The 12054-nt window shown below is 34.6% G+C and overlaps 1 protein-coding gene across 4 annotated transcripts in view; it reads right to left on the bottom strand.

Annotated features, from left to right (window-relative positions):
- The window catches only part of MTMR2 (myotubularin related protein 2), a 156766-nt gene that overhangs the window by 87553 nt on the left and 57159 nt on the right, over window positions 1–12054 (bottom strand). For all 4 annotated transcript variants that reach the window (XM_077113191.1, XM_077113192.1, XM_077113190.1 and 1 more), the window contains one exon: window positions 8672–8777. In XM_077113191.1, coding sequence (XP_076969306.1) covers window positions 8672–8777 — 106 coding nt within the window. The remainder of the gene's footprint in view (window positions 1–8671; window positions 8778–12054) is intronic.

Raw genomic sequence — 12054 nt, 5'->3', positions numbered from 1 at the left:
GAATTCCCCAATCAAAAGACATAGACTGGCAGAATGGATTAAAAAACAGGATCCTTCTATATGCTGTCTACAGGAAACACATCTTAGACCCAAAGATAAACATAGGTTGAAAGTAAAAGGTTGGTAAAAGATATTTCATGCAAATAACAACCAGAAAAGAGCAGGAGTGGCTATACTAATATCCAACAAATTAGACTTCAAATGCAAAGCAGTTAGAAGAGACAAAGAAGGACACTATATACTAATAAAAGGAACAATTAAACAAGAAGACATAACAATCATAAATATTTACGCACCGAACCAGAATGCCCCAAAATACGTGAGGAATACACTGCAAACACTGAAAAGGGAAATAGACACATCTACCATAATAGTTGGAGACTTCAATTCACCACTCACATCAATGGACAGAACATCTAGACAGAGGATCAATAAAGAAATAGAGAATCTGAATATTACTATAAATGAGCTAGACTTAACAGACATTTATAGGACATTACATCCCACGACAGCAGGATACACCTTTTTCTCAAGTGCTCATGGATCATTCTCAAAGATAGACCATATGCTGGGTTACAAAGCAAGTCTTAACAAATTTAAAAAGACTGAAATCATACACAACACTTTCTCGGATCATAAAGGAATGAAGTTGGAAATCAATAATAGGCAGAGTGCCAGAAAATTCACAAATACGTGGAGGCTCAACAACACACTCCTAAACAATGAGTGGGTCAAAGAAGAAATTGCTAGAGAAATTAGCAAATACCTCGAGGCGAATGAAAATGAAAACACAACATATCAAAACTTATGGGACGCAGCAAAGGCAGTGCTAAGAGGGAAATTTATTGCCCTAAATGCCCATATCAGAAAAGAAGAAAAGGCAAAAATGCAGGAATTAACTGACCACTTGGAAGAACTGGAGAAAGAACAGCAAACTAATCCCAAAGCAAGCAAAAGGAAAGAAATAACAAAGATTAGAGCACAAATAAATGAAATTGAAAACATGAAAACAATAGAGAAAATCAATAAGACCAGAAGTTGGTTCTATGAGAAAATCAATAAGATTGATGGGCCCTTATCAAGATTGACAAAAAGAAGAAAAGAGAGGATGCAAATAAATAAGATCAGAAATGGAACAGGAGACATAACTACTGACCTCACAGAAATAAAGGAGGTAATAACAGGATACTATGAACAACTTTACGCTAATAAATACAACAATTTAGAGGAAATGGACGGGTTCCTGGAAAGACATGAACAACCAACTTTGACTCAAGAAGACATAGATGACCTCAACAAACCAATCACAAGTAAAGAAACTGAATTAGTCATTCAAAAGCTTCCTAAAAAGAAAAGTCCAGGACCAGACGGCTTCACATCTGAATTCTATCAAACATTCCAGAAAGAATTAGTACCAACTCTCCTCAAACTCTTCAAAAAAATCGAAGCAGAGGGAAAACTACCTAATTCATTCTATGAAGCCAACATCACCCTCATACCAAAACCAGGCAAAGATATTACAAAAAAAGAAAACTACAGGCCAATCTCTCTAATGAATATAGATGCAAAAATCCTCAATAAAATTCTAGCAAATCGTATCCAACAACACATTAAAAGAATTATACATCATGACCAAGTAGGATTCATCCCAGGTATGCAAGGATGGTTCAACATAAGAAAATCAATTAATGTAATACACCATATCAACAAATCAAAGCAGAAAAATCACATGATCATCTCAATTGATGCAGAGAAGGCATTTGACAAGATTCAACATCCTTTCCGGTTGAAAACACTTCAAAGGATAGGAATACAAGGGAACTTCCTTAAAATGATAGAGGGAATATATGAAAAACCCACAGCTAATATCATCCTCAATGGGTAAAAATGGAAAACTTTCCCCCTAAGATCAGGAACAAGACAAGGATGTCCACTATCACCACTATTATTCAATACTGTGTTGGAGGTTCTAGCCAGAGCAATTAGACAAGAAAAAGAAATACAAGGCATCAAAATTGGAAAGGAAGAAGTAAAACTATCACTGTTTGCAGATGATATGATACTATACGTCGAAAATCCGGAAAAATCCACAACAAAACTACTAGAGCTAATAAATGAGTACAGCAAAGTAGCAGGTTACAAGATCAACATTCAAAAATCTGTAGCATTTCTATACACTAGTAATCAACAAGCTGAGGGGGAAATCAAGAAATGAATCCCATTTACAATTGCAACTAAAAGAATAAAATACCTAGGAATAAATTTAACTAAAGAGACAAAAAACCTATATAAAGAAAACTACAAAAAACTGCTAAAAGAAATCACAGTAGACCTAAATAGATGGAAGGGCATACCGTGTTCATGGATAGGAAGACTAAATATAGTTAAGAAGTCAATCCTACCTAAATTCATCTACAGATTCAATGCAATACCAATCAAAATCCCAACAACTTATTTTTCAGAAATAGAAAAACCAATAAGCAAATTTATCTGGAAGGGCAGGGTGCCCTGAATTGCTAAAAACATCTTGAGGGAAAAAAACAAAGCTGGAGGTCTCGCGCTGCCTGACTTTAAGGCTTATTATGAAGCCACAGTGGTCAAAACACAGCATGGTATTGGCATAAAGATAGATATATCGACCAATGGAATCGAATAGAGTGCTCAGATATAGACCCTCTCATCTATGGACATTTGATCGTTGATAAGGCAGTCAAGCCAACTCACCTGGTACAGAACAGTCTCTTCAATAAATGGTGCCTAGAGAACTGGATATCCATATGCAAAAGAATGAAAGAAGACCCATATCTCACACCCTATACAAAAGTTAACTCAAAATGGATCAAAGATCTAAACATTAGGTCTAAGACCATAAAACAGTTATAGGAAAATGTAGGGAGATATCTTATGAAACTTACAATTGGAGGCGGTTTTATGGACCTTAAACCTAAAGCAAGAGCACTGAAGAAGGAAATAAATAAATGGGAGCTCCTCAAAATTAAACACTTTTGTGCATCAAAGAACTTCACCAAGAAAGTAGAAAGACAGCCTACACAATGGGAGACAATATTTGGAAACAACATATCAGATAAAGGTCTAGTATCCAGAATTTATAAAGAGATTGTTCAACTCAACAACAAAAAGACAGCCAACCCAATTACAAAATGGGAAAAAGACTTGAACAGACACCTCTCAGAAGAGGAAATACAAATGCCCAAAAGGCACATGAGGAGATGCTCAATGTCCTTGGCCATTAGAGAAATGCAAATCAAAACCACAATGAGATATCATCTCACACCCACCAGAATGGCCATTATCAACAAAACAGAAAATGACAAGTGCTGGAGAGGATGCGGAGAAAGAGGCACACTTACCCACTGTTGATGGGAATGTCAAATGGTGCAACCACGGTGGAAGGCAGTTTGGCGGTTCCTCAAAAAGCTGAATATAGAATTGCCATACGACCCAGCAATACCATTGCTAGGTATCTACTCAAAGGACTTAAGGGCAAAGACACAAACGGACATTTGCACACCAATGTTTATAGCAGCGTTATTTACAATTGCAAAGAGATGCAAACAGCCAAAATGTCCATCAACAGAAGAGTGGCTAAACAAACTGTAGTATATACATACGATGGAATATTATGCAGCTTTAAGACAGGATAAACTTATGAAGCATGCAATAACATGGATGGACCTAGAGAACATTATGCTGAGTGAGTCTAGCCAAAAACTAAAGGACAAATACCGTATGGTCCCACTGATGTGAACCGACATTCGAGAATAAACTTGGAATATGTCATTGGTAACAGAGTCTAGCAGGAGTTAGAAACAGGGTAAGATAATGGGTAATTGGAGCTGAAGGGATACAGACTGTGCAACAGGACTAGATACAAAAACTCAAAAATGGACAGCACAATAATACCTAATTGTAAAGTAATCATGTTAAAACACTGAATGAAGCTGCATCTGAGCTATAGATTTTTTTTTGCTTTTTTTTTACTATTATTATTACTTTTATTTTTTTCTCTATATTAACATTCTATATCTTTTTCTGTTGTGTTGCTAGTTCTTCTAAACCGATGCAAATGTACTAAGAAACGATGATCATGCACCTATGTGATGAGGATAAGAATTACTGATTGCATATGTAGAATGGTATGATTTCTAAATGTTGGGTTAATTTCTTTTTTCCGTTAATTAATAAAAAAAAATAAAAATTAGTGATAATAGCAAAAAAAAAAAAAAGAATGTTCATATTTGTATGTTGCTTTGGTTTGATAATAAAAAATAAATTAAAAAAAAATTCTACAATTATGTCATTTGAGAAAAAATGATTTAATTTACCAAACCTGGATTTGTGCTCAATTTCTCAGAAATACATCCACTGGATTATATCTGTATAGTTTTCTCCATAACAAACAAGCCTAACAAGATGAAAAAGCAATACAAATAGAACTGATACCTAGATTAGTTCCATGTCCCTGCTGACTTTTCAATCTGCTTTACTGTTGCAAAAATTTAAATCTTGTTTTAATAAGAAATACTTAACAGAAAAACCTTTCATTTTAGCCATTAATCTACTAACAAAGATGTTACCCTTTCAGGAAAGTGTCATTGTATGGTACCCGTAGCTCAAAAATCTTTATAATTTGATTTAATATTTTTAACAAAATTGGATTAGCTTTTCAATACCTTGCCTTTTCCACATTTCTATTTGATAGCTGTTACTAAAAGAACTTATAAAATATAGTAGCTCTGAGCAGGGATTAAATCATGAGGCTATGTGGAGAATGTAGAACAGTGGTTAACCAACTTTAAATCATCCATGAATGATTATTTTCGAAACTACATATCACAACTCTAACCCCAGACATAGTGCCAAACCATAATCAGTCAAAATGCAACACACAGCTATTTTCAGCTATTTCTACCTATAACTAAGTAGAACACTAACACTTTATGGCCACTAAAGACATATATTCTAAAAACAACACAATATAAACCAATTTAAAAAAGCAGCATGGCTGAAAGTGTAGAGCTGTGTTCCAGTAGCCATGTTTCTTGAAGATGATTGTGTAATGATATAGCTTTCACAATGTGACTGTGTGACTGTGAAAACCTTGTGTCTGATGCTCCTTTTACCTACCTTGTCAACAGACGAGTAGAACATATGGAATAAAAATAAATAATAGGGGGAACAAATGTTAAATTTAGTTTGAAATGCTAGTGATCAGTGAAAGGGAGAGGTATAGAAGGGAAATAAAAGCACTCCATTACTTTTTGGGGGATGAGGGTGCCTAGAAAATAAGAAAATGAGCTCACTAAGCACCTAGATCTTGGTATCTAACATGTAATAAAAGGAACCAAGGTGCCCAGGAGAAATGGATGATGATTCCAGGATTGGGGTAAGAAATTTATAGAAAGTAAGAGAGTATTTAAAAAAGGCTCCACAATGACGGGGGTATGTCAAAGAGACGTAAGAGTATAACGAAAGAATTCCCAATGGCCAAAGATGAAACAATTTGAGCAACAAAACAAATAAAAGTAGAAGTGGATGATAATGCAAAATACAAAATAAATACCCAAGAGTCCATACTGATATAAATAAATGATTGAATTACTAAATAAGTGGGGAAAAAAGAGTCAAATCTTCCATGCAGTTGCCCTCAAGGAAATGGAGCATTACAGAGCACTCCTTAAGTGTGGGCTCCAAATAGTGATGTCCTGCCAAAAAGTATATTATAAAAAGAGGGGGTTAGAAAAGAGAAACTTTACAATGGAGAAACCTAACAAATACTAGGTCAGCCAGTAATCAAGGCTAGCATTAACAGTGATAAACCATGTTGATAGTTTGTATCCTTGATATGATGTGATGAAAATGGCACTTCTTTGGTTTTCTTGCTCAAAACACATAACCCTCGTCTAAGGGTTTATGCAGACTAACGCTAAGACCCTCATTTTTCCAAATGTAAGCCAGTCACTTGTTATTTATGGTGCATATGGTGTTCTAAGAAGGGGATCTGCATGAAGAGAAGTTGTAAATACATCTTGATATGTACTGAAGATCACAGATGTGCTTAGCTATGTAGTTTAACTAACCCTCACAAGACTACACAAATGGTTTAAAATACTTCAGCCAAGAATCAGCAGATACAATATAATATTAACAATGTAAGCATGGATAAGGGGCAGAAGTGACATTTCTCTCATCCCAAGCATGAGCTCTTTATCAGTCACAATGTGAAATTAAAGACAATGATGAGCTAATAAGATCTGACCAGAAGTAGGCCATCTAATTTCAAAATTATCAAGAAAACTACAGGACATTAGTTAATTTTTATTAAATTGATGAATAAACAAAAGTTATATAGATATATAATGTATATTTTAAACAATTACAAATTAAGGGATGGCAACAATGGATTTATATCCACTGTTAGTAACAGTGAACCCTACCCCAAACATATGTTATGCTTTGAGATAAAAGCTAATATCATTATAACATCTTCATTTTCAGTAAAACACATATCCAGATTATGAGGGTAAGTCTTTATAAATTTTAGTGATGTTTAAAATCATCTAGCATTTTATGAATTTTTACTAACTAATGACAAATATGCAGAGGCGTTTACAGATGTTCATAACCCATCTTCTTAGATTTGTCGGATTCTGTTTTAAAGATAGATGAAAAAGATATATTCTCAATATATGCTTGAGAGCAAATGACTGCATTAATGAAAATAATGTTTTAATTAAAACGGTGTAAGTGTAACTTAACAATTCTTTCTACTAAGAAACAGAGTTTTTACATAAGGAATTTCTATTAGCAGGACTAAGGATCAAAGGGACAAGAAGGGGCAAGAGTAAAGGACCAGTACATCTTTTATCAACATTCACTTATTCACTCAGGTTTGGTGAAAACCAAAACTCACTGAAAGGAAGGGATTACTATTTATGCAAATCTTTTTGATATTTGCAAATGTTAAACACAGCTTGCCCAGGAGACTTCGGGAGCATGTGCCTAGTAGACAAGGGTCTGAAGTACACTGGAATTTACTGAGAAACGCATTTCTAAAGATTGTAGCTAATTATTGCATTTCTCACAAAATATATTTTGGAAAATTGTAAACTGTCAATTAAAATACTTTTGTGTAAAACAAAACAAAACAAAACATTTGAGTGTAGCCACTGAGAAAACAGTCACTTGACTGGAATAAGAAGATAGTGAAGCAAGGTTAGAGTTAGCATCATCCATGAAATTGATTTTCTCCATCATTCACAGGCAAACAATTACAGAATAAAATCAGATGAATCCAGAAGTGAACAAAATGTTACAGGATATAGCTGATGTGATTAATTTCATAAAAATGTGATCTTTAATAAGGAATACTTGCAAACCATAATGAAATATGGACGCACTATAACATAACATTTAAGTGATCTGGCTCCAGAACTGGACTGCATGAGTTGAAATACTGCCAATACAATTAGCTATGAGACCTTGGATACATTACTTAATCTATGAGTCACAAGTGTAAAATGGCAATAATAATAGTTGTATCTCATAGAATTGGTAGAAGTACAAGAGATAGTTCCTATACAGCATTTAGAGCAATGCTTGGCACATGGTAAGTCCTCAATAAATGTAAACTTCATTGGCCATTATTACAGGAGTAATTACAAAAATATCACAAAGAAGTTCACTAATTATCTTTTGGCAAAGAACATGAAAGTTTTCAGAGATCAATTACACATTTTTCTTTTACAATTAAGTAAAATTAGGCCTAAGAGGCACCTCCAGAAAACCTCTTTTGTTGCTTAGATGTGGCCACTCTCTCTAATCCAACACGACAAGGGAACCAACTGGCCTCCCCTCCTACACTGGACATGATTCTCAGGGGTACGAATCTCCCTTTATCAACATGGTACAGAAATCCCATGATGAGCTGGGACTTGGCATCAACTGATTGAGAAAATCTTCCTGACCGAAAGCAGAAATTAGAAGAAATAAAGTTTCAGTGGCTGAGAGACTTCAGAGTCGAGAGGTTATCCTGGAGGTTATTTTTAAATATTATATAGATATCCCTTTTCAGTTGATCATGTATTTGTGTGGCTAAAGGGACGTACCTGAAACTGTAGAGCTGTTCACCAGTAGCCTTGTTTCTTAAAGATGACTGTATGAAGACATACATTTACAGTGTAACTGTGTGATTGTGAAAAACTTGTGTCTAATGTTCCCTTTATCTAGGGTATGGATAGATGAGTAAAAAATATGGATTAAAAATCAACACATAATAGGGGGGAAAAAGGTTAAAATAAATTGAGTAGATGGAAATATTAGTGGTCAATGAGAGGGAGGAGTAAGGGGTATGGTATGTAGGAATTTTTGTTTTTTCTTTTCCTTTCTTTTTCTGAAGTGATGCAAATGTTCTAAAAAATGATCATGGTGATGAATATACAATTATGTGATCATACTGTGAGCCACTAATTGTACAACATGTATGGAATGTCTGTATGTTAAGAATGTTCATGTTTGTATGCTGTTTTGTCAATAAAAATATTTTTAAAAATATATATTTCTTTTTGTTTAATTGAAGATCATATTGATAGTGTTGGCCAAAAATAGCTAACACAAATATTTCATCAGAATTTAAAAGCAGTATACATACCCTCAAATCAGGAGAAAAGTTGTCTGCAGAAGTTGAAATAGAATCTGATGATACGACAGAAGCTGATTTTGTATGCACTGAATTCTCTGAATGAGAAGTGGAGGCACTACAAAATACAAAAGTACAATACATGTGAAAATGGAGGCTTTAAAAACCAATTTCAGAAATGTTCATTCAATCCCATGATTTACAAAATTCTCATTTGTCAGCTAGTTCTACTTCGCTTAGTCAATCTAATCTCCAAATGCTGATAAATTATAAACTTTATTCCTACAGGGTTAAGTATTCTTTCCATCCACATTTCCTATGGACAGACCTCACCAGTAATTATGAACACACTCCAGGCTAATTCCTTCCTTTTACCCACATATCCATTCATCTATCCTCCCACCCATCCCATTCATTCCTCTAATGAGCATTCATTGAGTGGTTCAATGTGCAAAATACTACCAACCACTATAATTTGGAGATAAATATGACACAGTCCTCATGCTCATGATGTTCACAAGCTTGTGGCAGAAAGAGGTAAGTAAATAACGGTACAATGTGATGATGGTTCTAAAACAAGAATCTATAAAGTGCCATGGGAGAGAAGGAAAGGAAGTAACTAACTCTGCAGGGAACATCAGGGAAGAGTTTCCTAGGAAGATGATGTATGAATTCAGATAAGCAGCAAATTGCCAGACTGACAAACAAGTAAGGGAATTCCAAAAACAAACAACACTGCACAGGTATGGAAGTATCACATTTGAGAAACTACCAATAGCTTAATAGAGCTTGATGCACAAAAGAGCAGAAGAATGGAAAGATGAGCCTGCTTTGTATCCACCTTGTATCTCTCCACCAAATCAAATTCTACATTTCTAACAAGCTTCTCTTAACTATCTACTTCTTCTACAGTCTAGAGTTATTTTTGTTTTCTTAAATTCTGATAAAAGTTTTGGTACCTGATTACATATAGCTTTTTATTATTTATTGATCCAAATACATTTTTCCTCTCTAACTAAATTTTAAGATGATGAAGGCAAGGATTATGTCTTTTACTTCTTTTTATATTTTCCACAAAATCTACTTCAGTGCCTATACATATTGTTAACAGGTTATTAGGTTAAATTCAAAAGCATAGTGACAACATATCTATTACACAAGTTGAATGATTTATATAATTTCCTTTTATCAGTAAAAGAAAGATAAAATTATTTACGGTAAGAAAAATCAGTGGTGGAAAAACCTCAGATACTGAATTGAAGCTTAAAGTTTAGATTTTAAAAATGTATTTTTCTACAACCCCATTCCCAACACATTAAAATGTCTTCCTTACACCAAAAATAAAAATATTATCATTAGATTTTGATGAAACAATCAAATCTTGGCATTGTGATAATATTTAAGAACCATATTTTAGTTTTAAAATGAACTTATCCACTCTAAGCATACCCATAACAATAATAAATTATAAGAAGAAATTGTCACTTCATTAAATGGATGAAAACCTGTACTCCAGAGAAAACACTTATATTTTTCAAATCAAACATCCCTTTATTTTACTTAGTATACCAAAGTAGGATTGTGGTTACTTGTTTATAGCCAAGAAACTATAATATTATACAAAGGAGAAGTCATAAGAAATTGTTCTACCTAGTTTTATAAATAAGAAAAGAAAAATGATAGCATGTTTTTCTTTCCTTTCTTCTTCTTTTTCTGGTAGTCAATTTCTGGTTAAATTCCATCAGCACAAATAGGCAAAACAAGCTTTAGAGACAATAATGTGCCTTTCCTGCCAGACTTCATTCAGGGTAGCTAGTGGTCATCTGGCTTTCAGTTCCCTTGTGGCTAGGAGAGCCATGTGACACAAATTTGGGCAGTAAAATATAAGAAGTCAGCTTGTGGTTATATACACCTTTTATTTTCTTAATAAAGGGAAGCAGAAATGACAGGACAGCCCTTCACCCTTCTCACCTCCTCTTGCTTGGAACATGAATGTAAAGCCTGAAAACACTGTAGCCATCTTGTGAACATGAGCAAAATGCAGGCCTACTAAAGACAGGAAGCCTAAAGAGTAGAAGTCTTCACATCATTGAGCAGCTGCTGCCATACCACCACTCCCTACCTCTGGATTCTTGTTATTTAAAATAAGTTAACTCCAATTTTAGAATTCACTATAAGAGTTTTCTACTCTATACAGCCAAACACAATTCTAACTGTTACAGGAATCAATACCTCATAACATCCATTTTGGACACATTCAACTGTATAAAGACTCCATACGCATTTGACTTTGAGAGATGAAAAACTTTTAAAAGACAAACACAACTTTAAATTATGAGTGGTGTATTCTCTAGAATATGATACTGACAGAATATTGAAGCAAGTACCACTAAAGAAACCAAATGCCTCTTTAGAGTTAAAATATGAAGTAAATAAATCTAAGGATGCAAAATAGCAAACAAAATGAGGTTCTACATCTAACAATTTGCAGTCACAGATTCACAGAATCAGTATAGTAAAACAACCTTTAATTATTAAGTGCTGACTTCAGACACATATAAACATGGGTTGATATTACAGTCAAGGATGTTATTTATGCTTGAATAAGTGTTAATAAGTATTTCAATAGAAATAGTCTACCAAAGACATTAAATGCCAGGTAAGTAATGAGGGGACAGAGGGGAATTGAGATGAGGTTATATCATAGTACTGCTACTGTGATTATTATAGACTTATACCCTTTGTCCTTCAACTGAAAGGTATCAAGATTATGTGAGAACTACTTATAATTTTTATAAACTTATATTTACTTGTATTAGTTTGAAAGCTGCTGGAATGCAATATGCCAGAAATGGAACAGCTTTTATAAAGGGAATTTAATAAGTTACAAGTTCACAGTTCTAAGGAAGTGCAAGTGTCCAAATTAGGTCACCAACAAGAGGTTATCTTCACCCAAGAAAGGTCAATGGGTCCAGAACATCTTTGTCAGCTGGGAAGTCACATGTTGGCATCTGCTGGTCCTTTGCACCTGGGCTCCATTGCTTTCATCCTCTTTCCTGTGGGAGTTCCTCACTTTGCTTCTCTGGGGCTGGATTTCATCTCTTCACTTCCCTGGGCTCTCTCTAGGTTCTGGCTTGCTTAACATCTCATGGTGACATCTGCTGGGCTCCAAGCATCTGTGTCAGCTTCCTCTCTCTGTTGGCTCTGTTGTTTCTGTAGGCTCTGAGGCTTCTGTTGTCTCTGTCCTTTCTGACTCTGTCCAAAATGTTTCCTCTTGTAAAGAATTCCAGTAAACTAATCAAGACCTACCTGGAATGGGTGAAGTCACATCTCCATCTAAACAAAGACCACATCCACAACTGGGCGCATCTCACCTCCATGGAGATAAGTTAATC

This window comes from Tamandua tetradactyla, chromosome 8 (assembly GCF_023851605.1).
Source record: "Tamandua tetradactyla isolate mTamTet1 chromosome 8, mTamTet1.pri, whole genome shotgun sequence".
Classification (NCBI taxonomy): Eukaryota; Metazoa; Chordata; class Mammalia; order Pilosa; family Myrmecophagidae; genus Tamandua; species Tamandua tetradactyla.
This window is presented reverse-complemented; position numbering and strand designations above follow the sequence as displayed.